Source organism: Malaclemys terrapin, chromosome 6, assembly GCF_027887155.1.
Source record: "Malaclemys terrapin pileata isolate rMalTer1 chromosome 6, rMalTer1.hap1, whole genome shotgun sequence".
Taxonomy (NCBI): Eukaryota; Metazoa; Chordata; order Testudines; family Emydidae; genus Malaclemys; species Malaclemys terrapin.
Window position 1 is genome coordinate 120,963,311 of NC_071510.1, and position 17,067 is coordinate 120,980,377.

Consider the following 17,067-nt stretch of genomic DNA (forward strand, 5'->3'; position numbering starts at 1 on the left):
CTCGTAGCTTTTTTGTATGCTCTTTCAGCTAGTCTTCAGTTCATGTCAATCTTAATAGTGCACCTCCCCCCCCCACTCTTTTCCCTTTGTCCACTAACTTTGTACCTATTAAATGAGCAAGGTTTTTTTCTGGCATGATTTGTTAATAAAGCCAAGCTGCTTATTGTTTCTAATTTTCTTTAGGTGATTAGTGTTTTTTCTCTATACTAATTGCATAGTTGTAGTAAAAATAGCATAGTCCATGCTAATTTTGGGACACTAAAGATAAACAATATTTTTAAAAGTTCTCTTGTACTAAGAACACATGGTACTTTGCAGATGCACTAAGTCACTGGCATGGATCAGCATTTGTCACACTCTGTCAGTACCTGGGCTGGGGAAGCTAATGATCCAACCAGCGGACCAAATTCAGTGGTGAATCCTGGTCATGTGCCGCCTGAGGCATGTTGTGCATACACTAAGATGACTGGAGTAGAAGTCAGTGACCAACACCGGCATTCTGATAGATTGGATCATAAACTAACATGCGAAGCACTGAATTGCAATATGCAGTTCTATAATTTCCTAGTCTGTTGTATCTGCTCAATTAGAGAGAGAGGTTATTTCTTTTCTCAGAGCAGCAGACAACTGAGGAAACATACTTAGAGTTGCCCATGAGCACGGAACAAATCTGCTGATCCCTTCCATTTGAGCAGGGTGGAAGGGTATGTCTGTACTGCATAGTGTACCTGTGCCTCCTACGCTTGCTTGGAACATCCATACTGCAGCCGTGAAATGAAGTGACAAGCTGTCCCTTCACCATTTGAGAACTATATGCGGAAGGTTTTGCCAGTCATGCATGCAATTCTACAGCAACTAGTATAGTCTGTTTTTTCCACTCATTCTCAGACGGATGTCTAGTGTATTGGCTTCCATTGCCAGAAGCCAAAGTCGTGTGGTATAACTGCCTTAGTCCCTGTCCAGAAAGTGATGTCTGGTTTGACCTGTATAGTTGAATGAAGATTCTTTCCTGTAAGTAAAACTGGATGTAGGGAGAGCCAAAAGCCCACAACAACCCTTTGACCTGGGCTGGATTTGAAGAACTGGCGGTGCAGCAAGGAGAAATAGCTATGTGTTGAAGTCCACAGGACAGATTCTGTGCCATATCTCCAGGAGACCCAGCACCAAACATACCCAAGAGGCAAAAGGTGGCTTTAAGCTACACTTTTTTCCCCTCTGCCCAATTCTTGGTTGGCTGGAAGCCTGCTGTGGGCCGAGTGTAAATTAGAGTTGCCCCCGTGATACACTAGTATACAAGGGGCTCTAAAGGGCTGCTCTGCAACCAGGGACAAGAAAAAATGATTCACCTGACAAACCCACTCCAACGGTGGGCTGCATGGGTGCTTGATGGCCTAATGTATCCTGACAGACAGCCCCCTACAGAGGCTGCAGTAGAGGGGGATAATCCCTCTCTCAGCTTTTCTTATGCTTTGATCAGTGCTCAGTTTCTCAACAGTACATTCTTTGTGAGAGACCGAGCAATGGAATTTGCAACAGAATTGAAGTATTTCCTTGGCACCACTGGTTGGTATGTAGCAAACGCTTCATTAGTATAAATCAGGTGCATTGGGGAGAGGAGCTGTTCAGCCATATAACAATGATCATTACATTAATTGGGGGGGCAAATGCAGTCTCCACTTTCAAACACAGCTCTTCTCGGGGAAGCTTACAAGCACTGAGAGGAAGTCAAGTTTGAGCTGTGTGTGGTTTAGCTTGACCAATGTAATTCAATTTTGACCATCGCTGTTTTCCTCGGCAGTTGCAAACTGGCATTGTAGAATGAGAGAGGAGTTATGGCAGTTGTTTTTCAAAGTTGGGCTTATTTTGTTTTAAAAACTGGCAAAACTTTTTGATGGACGCCTATGCAAGGTTTACATTCAATTAATAGGAAAGCATAGTTCTAAATATCAGGTGCAACCCTATAGTGACAGTCATGAAAGCAATTGAAAGACTTCCATGGACAAACTATAGCTGGCTACAGTTCTAATACTATACAGCTGTACATACAGCAGCGACTAGCTAAGACATTTGTGGACGGTTCCTAACAGACTGCTTTGACATGTCAGTCATACCAACCCTTCTGGTAGAAAGTTTATATTGAATATTTTGAGTACTCTAGGGAACAGAGTTCATAGTGTTGGAGAACATGCTGAATTGGGCAGCCTAGCGTACCCTTATTTCACCCATGCACTAGGGGGAGAAGGGGGAACATTTAAGGCTTTGTACTTCAGCATGTTTTTGCTTCATAGCAAGATTGATGTATATTGAGTTTATTAGTGTAAAAAATGTATGGAGAAAAGTAAGAGTGCTTCCATTTAGCTTCCACTATAAAAGAACCTGGTTTTTTCTTCTTCTTCCTGCTTTGAGTTGAACTGAACTGAACATAGCCAGATACTGTGCAGCTGCTAGAGGAAAGTAGTTTCTATCACTGTTTTAAAAAAAAAAAAAAAAAATTCCCTACCACTATTACCTACTCTAATGGGTAGAGAAAATAGTGGTAGAGAAAAGCCAAATGAGCCTCACCCCCACAAACTGATGATCACTGTTATTTGGAGGAGCTCTGGAGCAGGTGTTCCCCTAACACCTTTTTAGTTACATTATTTAACTCTTTCAGAAACTGGAACAGGCTAGTAAGAAATTGTGGGTTGTTTTTTCTAATTGTCTACTTCAGTTTCCCTAATACCAAAACAGATCACCTAGATTCATTCAGAACTTTAATCTTGTGTTAAAAGGCTTGGTTTCTAAGATCACTTTCACTATATCTTTAAGAACATGTAGGTTTTCAAAGGGGTATGTGAAATAGATTATTAGCTTTAAGGGGACTAAGAAGAAAAACCTAAATTTAGTTAAGAATTCTTGCACAATTCTATAGTAAAACAGCTGCCTCCACTGTTTTCTACATCAGGACAGTTGTGAAACAGACTACATGTTAATGGAGAGAATCTTTTAAAAGAACTTCAGGCCATTAGTTCCCACTTACCTACACTTTTCACAAAGGTAACTACAGAGTGGCCTGCTTACAAAAATAACCCCTCTAATCAGTCAATGTAACTTTTTTTTAATAATTTTATTTTTTTTGGCAATGAACATGATCTAACTGCAATATGCTGGATTGTTTGTTTGTATTCAATGATGTTCTCAAAGCTTCCTGGTTTTGAGGAAATGTAACATATAAGCAGAGAAGGTGGTTACAACTTATCTAAGAAGTCGTCCAGAGGTGGAATACCCTCCTTCAAGCCTTTGCGCTTGCGTATTTCAGCCACAATTTGCCCAAGACGAGAAGTTGCATCATAAGGATCTCCAGCCAAAAGTTGCCAATGATCAAAGATACATTGCGGAAAAGCTTGACCACCAGTGTTGGACCTCAAGTCAGCAGTGAAACCTGGTGGGGGGAAGGAAGCAAAGTCAGCCGGTCATACCTGCTGTGTCTAGGCAGAGTTGGAAGCCCTACTGTGCATTGAATAGTTTTTGCTAGAATGGCACAGTTGAGTGAGATTCTTGAGGTGCACGTTTTGCTCTAGAACAGAGCACCCAGAGAGAAAACTCTGAACTCCAGTTACTGTACAAGAGAGAACCTCTCCTTTCTAGCTGTGTAAACACCGAGATGCTAAGCTCAACTTGGGTAAGGGCATGATTTAAAAAAAATAAAGCACTAAATAATTAAAATAGCCAGTGTTGTATTGTAATCCCCCCATTGTCCACTGTTTAATTCTTAGAACATCAGTGACAATCACACAAGGCACCTCTAATCCTTCCTTCACACCTACCGCTCCTGCTCCCAATGCACTCTGTTGCTCTGTGCTGGTTTCTTAGTGGAAAGCAAAAGCAATGAAACCAGAAAAAAGGTTGGGGGATAGGGTGGAGCAGTCCTATCTTGACCCTTCCTTTCCAACAGCCAGCAAGTATTGGAGGGTTCAGTACTGTATGCATGTGCTTTCCCAACTGCAACCTCTAGGAAACTGACCAGGCTGATGCCTGAAGTTAACCATTTTGGTTTTTTCCAGGTTTCTAACTGAACACATTAACCTCTTATTTACTTTTCACCTAATTGTAATTACAACTGAACTGCTAGTAACAGTATTGCAATGGCTAACTCCTAGGCACCCCCCTTTCTGGGGGAATCTCACACTCTACTTAGGCACCTGTATTCATTGTACAATGCACAAGGGAGACGTAAGCACTGCAGAAGCCAGCAAGCTGAATGGGGAGCTGCCTAAATTAGCCATGAGTGAAATGCCAAGAAGAGCGGGTGGACGGGGGAGAAGAGACCCACTCCATTACAACCAGGGTACTCACCTGGGCTGAGGGGTGAGTCAGGTTCAGGCCCTGCTGGGGACTTGAACTTTACTCCCTCATGACAGATGAGAGTACCCTGACCCCTGGGTTATTGTGCATTCTGGACCCACACACTTGTCTCATGGAGGGGGCCCAAACCCACAGCTGTGCCTATACTATCAGGCCCTATGGGGAGATAGGTGGAAGACAACTAACATGAGAAACTGCAGGGTTTCAGCAAAAGCTGTGATCCCAGTGTCAGGAGTGCTGCTGGCTTTTGTGCATGCCCATCAGCAGAAACTTAGATGGCAGCTGAATGGCAGACACATCTAAATGATGGACTTAAGTACCTTTGTGGATCTTGCCCTTTTTCCCTAGATGAGCAATTCATATGCATCAGAACTACTTCGGATGTAAGTGTGTTTATTAAAAAAGGATGACTGACTTTTTCACCTTTCCCTCTTCACAAAACTACTACTGCCTCCTCTCCCCTCCCCCCGCTGCAGCAATGCAGCTACGTGACTAGCTCCTTACTAACTGCGATATCAGTACTCCTGGAAATGCAACTTAGTATGAGCTATAGGGAAAATATCAGTTTTTTGAACATCTTCAGTTCATCAGCTGAGAATGACAAGCCGTACCTATACCAAGGAAATCTAGGTGCAACTGTTTCGGAATTTGGGTTTCAACAAGATGCTCTGGTTTAAATTATGACTCAAGGTACAGAATAATCTGCAACCTACACAGTGTATCCTATCATTAGAAAAAGTTCAAATGTCTAATTGCAAATAGCACCTTCCAAACAGGAAACAAAGAAACCCATGTAATGTCTGTCTGAATCTCCAGAGAAACAAATAGTTCTGATGTGTGAATTGCCTTATTCTTACAATGTTAACTCTGAAACCTAAAGATGATCCTTTAAATACTCATTTCATACAGATAATTTCAGCAGAACTATCCAGTTAATATGCTTCTCACAACAGCTAGCTGTCTCAGACTGTCAAAAGCCCATCTATTATCTTGTCCCCCTGCCCTACTGCTGGCAAATCCTCCAGCTTCACTACTGAACACATCCCCACTGCCAAAGGGAAGTTTCAGTTAAAAAAAAAAAACAAAAACTGAAAACTGACAAGTTATGGGCAGTGACGGAAAGGGATATAATAAGTTAATCAGTAAGGCTATGTAGATTGTATTATTCATTTAAAACATCAGGCTACCTCCTGGGCTGTGGTATGCTGGTGTAGCTCTGCGTTACACACAAGTTTGCTACAGCACAAGAGGGGCCTTAGGTCCTGCTTTTAATAAATATCTTTAGTGACAGAAATAGTGTCCTGATCACTCTGGAATGTCCTCAGCTGGGAAGAGTAAGTTGCATGTGTCCGCACAGGGTGACAAGAAGTTATTAAAGCCTAGCGGAGAAGGTGGTTGAAGATGCAAAAAACAGCAGGAAGGAAGTCAGATGTAAGAATTCCCATTTCATTAACTCCCAGCCACTTTGGTGGAAGTCCTCCCCCACCTCCAGCCCTACTTAAGGAAGGTACAAGGAGTTGGCTAAAGACAATTTGGCGGCCTTACCAAAAGACTCATTTACAGGTAGATAAGCCTTGACCACAAACATCGGGGTTCCTGCCACTTGGAATTCGTCAAAGACATGACCCCGTTTCCTGTTCAGCACACCATAGATACCACCAACCACTTGTTCGGGGCACTATGAAGAAAAATGTTACTAAGTTACATACAGATAGCCGTGGCTTGGTCATTGAACATAGCAGCACTAAACTTAGCACCAGACAATCCCTTTGGATTCTTCTCCTACCCTGGAACCACCTCTCTGTGTGCCTGCTTCCCTCCTCCAAATCTCTCCAAGGCGCTTCTTCCCCAGTCTCAGGTTGTACAATTCCCAGCACGTCATTTGTGTCTACAATAGACTGGACTGCTGCATATGTTTGTGCCACACTGTCCAAAGGTTGTCATGTTCAGTAAAGAACTGCTGCTCACATTTTAACCCAGAATAATAATTCTCTACATCTTTTAGTGAAAGGGCAGATCAGTGATAGGCAGGACTCCCATCATTTGTCTAAAACTAAGTGCACACTAAGGTAAACATGTAAATGGAATTATGTAAGAGAGAGCTTGACACACACTAACGCTATTTAAAACAGTCAAGGTACTACTACAGGTGCTAAAAAGAACGGCTTTGCAGCAGTAGCCACTGCAAGCAGATCCAATTCTTCACTGTGATGCCCTCACTTGGCCGGGGGGACTGCGGGAAAGTGAAGTGATTCAAGCAACTCTACTGATAGTGTTTTCTGGCAGGGGATTTTCACCAGTACACATTTCTAAATGATGGCAGGCATTGAACTTGAGGGTTTGTTTTTTTTTTTAAGGCAACCCAGTGTGTGTTTTGCTGTAGCAAGTAATACATACTTTTAGTACAAATAGAAATTTCCTGAGGTCTTGTATTTACCAAACAAAGTAATTTGAACCCTTCCTCCTCTTCCCCCCCAAATAAAAGCGAAGTCAGCGGAAGGCTTGGTCTACACTACAGCGTTAGGTTGACATGAGGTAGTTTACGTCAACCTAACTATGTCAGTGTCTGTGCTACAGCCTTGCTCCCACCGTTGTATATGCCCTGCTTTACTGACATAACTCCACCTCCACGAGAGGCTTAGTACTTAGGGTCGATGTAGACACTATGTTCCTTACATCAGAGTTGTGAAATTGATAAGAAAGCCAGCTCCCAGCTGGGCTGCTGCCTGATCTCAGCTCCCAGCCTCCCAACGCTGCCCCTCTTCAGTTGGTGGAAGTGCTCCTGGTGACTGCGGTGGCTATACAGGTTGACTTAAGATCACAGTGTAGACATGCCCTTACAGAGTAGGTCAAAACTCTAGAAAAAACTGCTGTTTAAGTATACAGACATATTTAGAACTAGAGCTGCTTATACTGCCCTCTTTTCTGCTCTGGTTTAGGTCCTCAGGACACTTGCAGGGAGACCCTCTTTTTTCAAGGGTTCAGTTACCCCTGTTTTCTCTTGAATGTCCTTAGTAATAAAGGACAGAAGAGAAAGGCAGAACAAGTTCTTAGTTTCCCTGAGTGGCACTGGCAGTTCATGAAGAACAGTGTGATTTAACGCAATGCATGTAGCTGTCACTGCTCAAACTCGACCCTGTTCCAAACACACAAAACTCAAACTCTACCATCTTCAGAACACAGGACCAATTTCTAAAAAAAAAAAAAAAAACACAGCAAGTGCAACATTCTTAACCCAGAAACAATATTTGTACAATGATATTCCTTTCGTGTCTCCACTACATCACCCTCTGACATACCTGGATCTCCAGGAGATAGATGGGCTCCATAAGTCTGGGCTGTGCTGTCAGAGCAGAGGCACACAGGACACTCCTGGCAGTGGGAAGTATTTGCGCACCACCACGATGGATCGCATCAGCATGCAGAGTAACATCATGGATATCAAAACGAACGCCCCTCATGTTCTCCCCACACAACACACCCTGCAAGAGAGTCAATGGCCTTTTACAGAATTGAAAGGAAAATGGTGGATTTGATACTGTAACTTTTTACTACTTTGAACGTTTTTACAGATATGGGAGTTCACTTGGAAATCTATTTGACCATGTGCTTACACTGACACCTTGACCTTCAACTTAGAGTCATAAACACTCCTTTTGGTAGTGAGCAGATACCCTGAAGGAACAGAAGAACTATTCATTGCAACGTGGAAATGCAAGTTTTAAGAACACAGACATTTTCACAACAAAGCTGCACTTGGAATCAAAGTTCAACCACTCGTAGACTGCAAACTATTTAATATTTGGGTGGAGGAATTCCAGGCATTTACAGTCACTAGAAATCTTCCATCTAAATAGAGTTTCAATTTTTTTTTTTGTTCTTTGCTGAAACTGTTCATAGTTTTGTGTAATTTCCTAACAGTTCTAATAAACAAGTTGTCTTTTCCTAAAGGTTACATATATATTCTATCACTAGATAAAAAGGTGTTTGGATAATGTGAGCAATATTTAATAATATCCTGCATGTAAACTATTATTCATACTTACTTCCTTTGTTGCCCACTGGAAGCCAGCAACAACACTGTCTTTGATTTCATTTAGGTACTGGACACCCTTGGTGATGTCAACCAAGATATTTGGACCAGTTCCATCAGGTCCAAAGCACCAGATCTTACGAACTTCAGACACATCCCACTCATATTTCTCTGCCAGGTAATGGGCACGCTGCTTCATTTCTTGACGGGAACTGACTTCTCCTTTGTCTATGTCCTCTGCCAAGCCATCAGGGAAGGGCCGAGCTTTCATATACAGCCTGTTGTGTTTATTGGCAGATTTGGACAAGCACATCTGGCTCGACTCTTCACTGACAGTTTCACGATAAGATACAACTGGGTCTGATTTCTGTGAGGTAGCAAATAAATTCCAATAAAATTGTAATAGTGAACGTCCAACATTTTACACTAAAATTACAAAAGGAACCTACTATGTCCCGTCATTCCCACATTTGTATTGTTTACCCTTTTTATAACAAAGTTCTAAAGCATTTCTTTGCCTTAGGCAGCAGGTTTTATTTTGTACTCCTGGGGGAATTCTATGCCATTGCACATACACAGTAATCATATCCAGCGCAGATTCCGCCCGCGCCCCCCCCCCCCCCCCCCCCCGAAAATACATTCTGCCCAAGAAGTGCTGCAGTTCTGCCTTTTGACCACCAGAGGCTGCTGTGGTGCCAGAACACCTGACTGACCCGCAGAAACAGCGTTCATCACAGCAGCCTGCCTGTGGAACCAGGTTCAGAGGCAGAGATGGGCACATGGGGCTGTTGGAGGGGGTGTCACAGACTGAGGCTCAGAAGGGCTAGTGGCGGGGGGGGGGGGGGGGAGAGACAGACTGGGGCAGACAGCATTGAGCCAGGGGCTGGATGGGAGGGTGACTCCAGGGCCACATGGCGATAGGGGCAGATGTGTCTGACTGAATGGGAGAGGCTCGAGGTCAGCTGGAGTCTGCATGGGGGAGGCCTCCCTACTCTCTAACAATCCTCTTCTCCCCAAAAAGAAACTTCCATACTTTTCCCACCCACACCCAACAGTCCTCCAGGGTTCATTCCCAGGCTCCTTCCCTCTGCCTCAGCTCCTTCATTACCCCTGGCTCCCCCAAGCCTTTGCACTGTTTCTGAGGGGTACAGGAAATACGTTTCTGTATAGTAGTTTAAATGAATTACCCAAAGTTTTGTAATAATATGCCTAGTAAGGAATCTTATTTGTCAAAAAAACATTTCCTGAATCTTTTTTTTTTTTTTGTCTGTATTGTTACAGACATACTTGCTGAGAGGTATTTTGAAATAAATTATCAAAATAATTGAAACTGGTGTGATTATATTGTGTTATTTTGACAAATAAAATATGCAGAATTTTAAAATATTGGGCACAAAATTTTTAATTTTTTGTCACAGAACACCCCCCAGGAGTAATTTTGTTCAAGGCAGACTTTAAAGCCAATTTCATTCACTAGTACAAGTGTTCCCTGACACAGACTACAGACTGCTAATTTCATTGAGACAATAAAATGCAGCAGAAGAACTGCGCTGTATTGACAAGTAAGATTATTATCTTCTGATTCCAAGATTTTCTGTGAAAAAAAACTCAGGACTTATAAATATGGAAAATATCCAGTGAGAAGGAATCCTAGTAACAGAAATATTTTTCCACGGCCAAATACGTTTCTTAGTGCAAATGAAGATGTCTGTGAAATTAGCATGGTATTTTCAAAGAAGCCTTAGGAAGTTAGGTGCCCAATTTGCATCAAATACCCTTTGAAAATCCCATCCTTAATGTGTAATCATATTCTGTACATTGCAGATATAAACACAAAAGAAGCCTTTTATACCTTGATTGGAATGCAAGCATGATCTTCTTCCAGATCTTTAAGGCAAATTTCTAGATGCAGCTCACCAGCTCCAGCAATGATGTGCTCACCCGACTCTTCAATAATACACTAGAACATGAAATACTAGTTGTGTAAGAGTAAAAAAAATTCTTAAATTAATTTAAATCAGAACATTCCACAAGCATTTTCTGTTAGATTAATCTGTGATTGATTTTTTCTAAAATTGCTTAGTAATGGCTGTTATTGTGGAGATTAACCAAATATCATTACATTTATGAAGTAAGTGCCTTTCATCCCAAGGACTTAACAATGAATCACCTTACCCACCAGTGAAATGTTGCAGGTGGTCTAACATCATACAGCAAAACTACACAGTAGCTTATGATAGGAAGTGAAGAGCGCTCCATAACATTGGAACTGTATATGGAATTCAGGCAGGCAGGCAGAAACTGCCCACACTAATTTAGCCAGACACTAAGACTAATACCATCCCCACATTCCCACACTTGGAAAATCTATAATGACAAGTAGTCAGGATCTCGGTTTTACAATCTCATCTGAAAGATAAGCAACTCCCAACATCATGCTGGGACATTGTTTCAATACTAAATCAAAGGGAAGAGTGCTGCCTAATGAATAACCAATACTACTCATTGCAAAACCTGGGTTTTCCTTAGAGACTTCCTATCCAAGTTCTGACTAGGCCCATCCCTGCTTAGCTTGTTGAGTTTCAAATGATTACAACGTAAGTGGTATGGCTGCAGATTCTAAACATCAGATTATGAAAGCTATCATGAATAAGTCTCTTTTTGAATAAAGTCTGAGTACTTCACGGCAAACCAGCAACTCTAAAACTAACACTCACCTGAACACTAACACTCACCTGAACCATGGGATCAGACTTGGCCAGACGCCTTAGACCTTCAACTAGTTTTGGTAGATCAGCAGGGTTTTTAGCTTCAACAGCAACACGTACAACGGGGCTAACACTAAATTTCATCACTCGCATGTTGTGTGCATGCTCAAAGGTGGTAATTGTACCCGTCTTCACCAAAAACTGGTCAACACCAACTAGACCAACAATGTTGCCACAGGGTACTTCCTCAATGGGCTCAACATAACGACCCATCATCAAAATGGTTCTATAAAGACAGAGATTGGGTAACAATCCTTAAATAGCTGTTGAAATGATGCCTTTTTATACCTAAAAGGCAGTTATAGAAACTTCCTTGTTTGCCTGCATTCCTTCTGGTACTCATTTTCTGTTATGTAAGCCAAAAAAAAAAATAATAATACAAATTTGGTATTTTAATAGAAAAAAGTAAACAATCCTCCTTTACTTAGGTTCCCAAAAATAGGCTTTGCAAGCATCTTGACCTTTTTTTTTTTTTTTTTTTTTTGCATGCATGCATGCATTCTTCTTCAACAGAAGCAAACTATTTCCATCTACCTTTGAATAGATCTTAGGTAGAGATCTTCCTTCTTGCCAGGTGTGTAGTTTGGTCCCATGATTCGAACTTTCTGTCCAGTGGAAACAATACCAGAGAAGACTCTTCCAAAGGCATAGAAACGTCCCTTATCAGTTGTGGGGACCATTTTGGAGATGTACATCATCAAAGGGCCCTTGGGATCACAGTTTTTGACACCTACAGTAAAACAATGCATTTCAATGAGGCTTCAAAATCTGTTTAAAACTAGGCCTAACACTTTACTGAGCATTTCCTTTCCCTTCCACTTTATAAACCTTGTTTTTCATATGGTATCCATTATTGTGAATGCCTTCCAAAATTAAATATGCCTAAAGTTATAATTAACAGCTCTCCTACTTTCCAGTCCAGAGGGCACAGGTCTGTGTATGTGTGTGGCAGGTGTATAGTGTGGTAGACTAGCTCAAAGGAGTGGGTTTTGCTCTTTAGGCACGGTGGTTTGTGGTCAACGTTATGTCTTCCATATGTGAGTTCCAGAATTCGGCCAATCATCAATAAATCTCTGTCTCCTGCAAGCACAAGTTTTACTTTTTTGGTTGCAAGTTCCATTGCTCCAGTAGAACACACACGTTATGGAAAGCCAGGATCACAGAGTGAGGTGGTTCCTCATGTAACTTGGCCTACTTGGATGTAGATCTTGAAGAGGAGGGCAAAAGCTTTGATTTTGACTCACCAGGAACCAAAGCAGCACACTGTGCACTGAAGTCACATGTTGCCAGTGGTCTGTTACAGAGGAGATTGCCTGCCATTAGTGACCAACTGATTTGTTTTTAAAGAGGTCACCTGTTTCAGACCTAGGTACAGAGAGTTTCAGAAATCAAGTCTGGAGGTCATGAATGCCTGGTTCACTATGGCTAAGTCCAGATCCAACAGGAGGCCGCGCAATCTTCTTGCCAAATCTAGATGGTTGTTGGATCCATATTTATTTGGGTTTCTAAAAGCAGTGAAATGTCAGGTGGACACTGAAGCTGCAGACTGTCTTCGTGACCTAAGAGAAGAAGCTATCAATGAAGGGCAATATTATAGAGACGATGAGTTCTGCACAGTGCCTCCTTCTCCCTACCAGCATCATTTCAGTCTTACCCAGGTTCAGCCTCAGCCATTTACTCTTTATCCAGTTGCTGATCTCAGCTAAGCCTTTGGAAGCTGGGAGATGGCACCATTTGCCTCTGATGTAATGGTAATGCACAATTTCCCTTAGTGGATTCATACAGATGTTGAACAAGATGGAGGTGATGATAGTTTAATATGGGACTCCACATAAGGAGTTTGGAAGTGGAGGAGCAGGTGCCCATCATGATTCTCCAGGTATGGTCTGATACAAATAACCAAGACATCTCAGCATGATGGGGTAGTCTGCCCCATTATGCATGCTGAGGCCTACAGATCAACCCATCCCCATCATCTGTTGTGGCCTTCTAAGATTTTAGGAGGTCTGATACAAGGACCCTCGGATATATTGGTAGAGAGAAAGTGGTTCTGGGAATTAGTGTTGGGAGGACATACCATTACCGTTTCTTTAAGGGACCACAAGCGTTGCCGAGTGGGTGGGACAAGGCTCTCATCTCTCCCAGCCAATTGGAATGATCTTTAGGAAGGGGATCAGCATATATACTGCCTCGTTCACAGCAGAAGGCCTGCCTGATGAATCTGAGGACTAATTGGGGAAAAGGAGCAGCTGGGTAAGGCCCTACAGCTGGCTTAAGCTACCACCACAGCTCCAAGAGGGGAGCTGGGGAACTCCTGCTTGGGAGAAACCATGTGAAGTACAAACCCAGCTCCAGGAAAGAGCACCTCCTGAACAGAGGCAAGAAAACTTATCAAGACTCTTATATGGAGCCAAAGTGGGCATAAATTCCAGCAACTAAAGAAGTGATTTAATAGATCAGAACTCCACAAAGTGGGTACGTGCTCTGAACTAATCCAGCCTGGGTAACTGACTGGAAGAGTCCGAGCGGGTGCTGTGAACAGCGTACTTGCACAGCCCCCTAACACGTCATGTCTCTAGGGTGGGACAGCAGGATTCCATATTTGATAATAACCAATGCTGCAGTGATATACTTGCTGTTGTGTTGCTTCGTGCTGTACATCCAAGGGTTAGTGCACACCGTCCTCCAACTCATCCCACCCATGTATTCTCAGAGACTGAATTAAAGACCATCCAACAGATAAGGAGTTACAGTGAATTGTGCAGCAGCATGAAAACATTCAATTATTATTACTGAACAATTGCATTGTGGTAGTACTTAACAGACCTCAACCAGTTGGGAGCCCCATCGTACAAACACAGAGTAATGGAACAAATTAAATTTAAAAAAGGCCAGCACAATGTAATAACTAACTCTGAGCCAGATTTATGTGGCTTGTCACCTAGTCAGTTTTACTCCACGGGTTGGGGATAACAACATATTTTTAATCTTTGCTATGGGCATTGTGTAGTTAGTGTTGCAAAGTCAAAGAGCAGCCTCCTTACCCATAGCAGCTTCATCGTCAGGTGGCCCCTCATACAGAAGTTCACAGCGATATTTCTGTGCCGTTACAGGGGAAGGAAGGTGCATGGTGATCATCTGAAGCAAGGCATCTCCAGCAGGCAGCCAGTGGCGCATCACAGCCTGAGAAACACAAAAGTTGCATCCTCACTGAAACTAGATTTGAGATGATAAACATAACAACTGACCCCAGAGATAATGAATGCCCTTCTACACACTATCCAAAAACAGAGTTGGGGCAAAAACCAGGACAACTAATCAAAGCTCTTCTGGGACCATTTAAAAGTTCAAAAGACTTTAATCTAACTAAGCAGTTATTCCACTCATTGCCTGTTTTTTTTTTCTTTTTTAATGAAAACCTTCACATTCGAATTATTCAAATGGAGCATTCTGAAAACTCAGTTTTTTCCAAACTGGTGCACTACATTTCAGGAGGAAGCTATGCTTTGGGCCACCTTAAACTCTGAAGCTGTGAATGGAAGCAGCAGTTTTAAGGTTTATTGACAAACCATTAGTATAACTGTACATTTTCTATGTGTAGTTTTGCCATCAAATTTAACTAATCAGTTGCGGAAAATTGTAGAAAGGACACCCAATTACACCATTATTCATGACATTTCTATGAGTTATTAATTCTGTGCTCTACAATAGTAATTGCAGTTCTTTGTGACGGCTGGCTCTGCACATCCACACCACCCACCTGCCTTTCCCTCTTCCATGGAGTCTTATACCCTTAAGGACTCTGGGGTTTAGCAGAAGAACTGAGATAAAGCTTCTTACAGCCTCTGCTCTGAACACTGAGTGCTGCAAAACGGTACCTGTGAGGTCCCAATAGTCACTGCTTTTCTAGACATTTCCCAAAGCTCATCCCATACGTGGGAACATGCAGAGGCAATTTTGAAAAAGTTATAGTTCTCAAGGCAACCAATGTAAAATACACACACACACACATATATGTTGCATTAGCAGTTTTCTTCAGTTATTTATTTATTGCTTATCTGAATGTGAATCCAAGTTCTCTCCCTCTTAACCAATATGCCTTTGTTTGGTTGTGCAGTATCAGACTCAAGTCCTGTTCTCATATCTCAAGGGCTCACACTTCCAAATCATTTATTGTCAACTGGGGCACTCTAGATTCACAAGGTTGTCTTTGTTTGGCCCCCTATGACTAGTTGATAAACTTTGAGATTTGCCACTGACAAATAAGGTAAGTCCTTTTAAGACCCACAAAGTATTCTAGAAGGTTGTGCTGTGTAGCAAAAATAGAAGGGGACCAGCGGCAAATGTTGCAACTCCATTAATCCTGACTGTTGGGTTAAAGGAAAAAAGTCAAACTGAATGATTATATTAAATCTTTTTAAAATACCTTCAGAAGTGGTTTGCCTTCTTTGTCTCGATCTTCAACATCTAGCTTGATGTTAAGTTTCTCTATCAGCTTGGCTGTCTCTTCCTTGTTAAAGTTCATAACCGCATCAAAGATCTACAGAGAAATGTTTGGTAAAAGAAGATTTACCATTATACATCTTAAATCTGTTCCAACATATTGCTGTAAGTAGTGGATCTGTAACATGCAGATTGAAAATGTCCTCACACTGTCTCCAAATTTAGGTTTTTATTTAATAATTCTTTGTTCTTTATAAAAAACAAAATTTATGATTTCCTGCAAAGATCTGAAAAATGATAGTTACACCAAACTTATTTTCTAAACCTCCCAATGAAAGATAATTCCTAAACCTTTGATTTGGATAACACCAAAATAATTTCTTTTGTATATTAAAACAAATTCACTGCACTAACAATTTTTTTTTAATGGAGAACGACAAGACCTGTGCCACATTCCATTCCTCTTTCAGACTTTGTGTTGCCTTCTTTCTCCTTAGTGTCGTTGTATGTAGTTTACCTAGATCATAAATTCCTGAATGCAGGGATTGCACACACTCTGTGATATACAGATAACCAGCTTTTGGAGCCCACGTTTGGTGAGTGAGCTTCTGTCTTTTTCTAGGCTGAATCCTACACTTACTTATACCACTGGATGAAAATGCCAGAAGTTGGGACAGATTAACTTTCTGTTTTACCTTAAAGATGGGATCCAGAACGAGCTGGCAGAACGTCCGTGGCAATTTCTTTCCATCTGGGCTGGTGGCTGATTTGCTGAATTTTCCGGTTGCTGGATCAAAATATCTAAATAAAAAGTTTAAGGCAGAGACAAATTAAGATTTAGTTGGGCCCTGGGCACAAAGAACATTTGGACCTCCCACACTCCAGGGGCCTGAGGGCACCAGAACTGGGTGGGCCAGGGTGGCCATGGCCCAGCCACTTTTTAACCTGGGTGTAGTAGCCTTGGGCAGAGCGCCCCGGGGAGCAGGGACATGGGCTGGGGGCTGCTCTCAGGCACCCCAGCCCCTGCCCAGGGCAGGTGAAAGGTCTGGGGCTCCCCACAGTGGCCCAGGCTCCCTTGGTGGCTCTTACCACAGCCCAGCTCCAGCTTCCAGCCTGGCCAATAGGTGGGGCCCCAGGGAGAAGAGGAGCAGGGGTGGAGCTACCGTTCCAGCACCAGTGGGCCCCCCCGCCCCCACTTTTACACAGGTGTGGTTAGATGTTCGGCTGCGTGTGTGTGTTTTCCCTGTGTGCTATCCCAGCTCTACACAGACAGCCGGCACAGCAGACCTTGAGCGAACCGCTCAATGACCACAAGATCCGTTAAGGTACAAAGGCACCAGGCCAGGTTTACTGTCAACAAAGCACAGTAATAGCACCTGGCAAACTCGACGAGAATACTAAGACATGTATACCTGTGACAATGGACACAGCTCAGTGAATGACGGGACTTTCCATTCCCCCCTCGGCTGGACAAAAGTA

General features: G+C 42.5%; 1 protein-coding gene across 1 annotated transcript in view; it reads right to left on the minus strand.

Annotated features, from left to right (window-relative positions):
* Positions 1-2,508: 2,508 nt before the first annotated feature.
* Positions 2,509-17,067, minus strand: part of LOC128838842 (elongation factor 2-like) — a 32,090-nt gene continuing 17,531 nt past the window's right edge. Inside the window, exons 6-15 of the mRNA XM_054031285.1 lie at positions 16,284-16,389; positions 15,572-15,685; positions 14,190-14,328; positions 11,680-11,875; positions 11,113-11,371; positions 10,230-10,337; positions 8,391-8,744; positions 7,644-7,826; positions 5,890-6,022; positions 2,509-3,421 (exon numbers count right to left, since the gene is read on the minus strand). Coding sequence (XP_053887260.1) covers positions 3,228-3,421; positions 5,890-6,022; positions 7,644-7,826; positions 8,391-8,744; positions 10,230-10,337; positions 11,113-11,371; positions 11,680-11,875; positions 14,190-14,328; positions 15,572-15,685; positions 16,284-16,389 — 1,786 coding nt within the window. The 3' untranslated portion in view covers positions 2,509-3,227. The remainder of the gene's footprint in view (positions 3,422-5,889; positions 6,023-7,643; positions 7,827-8,390; positions 8,745-10,229; positions 10,338-11,112; positions 11,372-11,679; positions 11,876-14,189; positions 14,329-15,571; positions 15,686-16,283; positions 16,390-17,067) is intronic.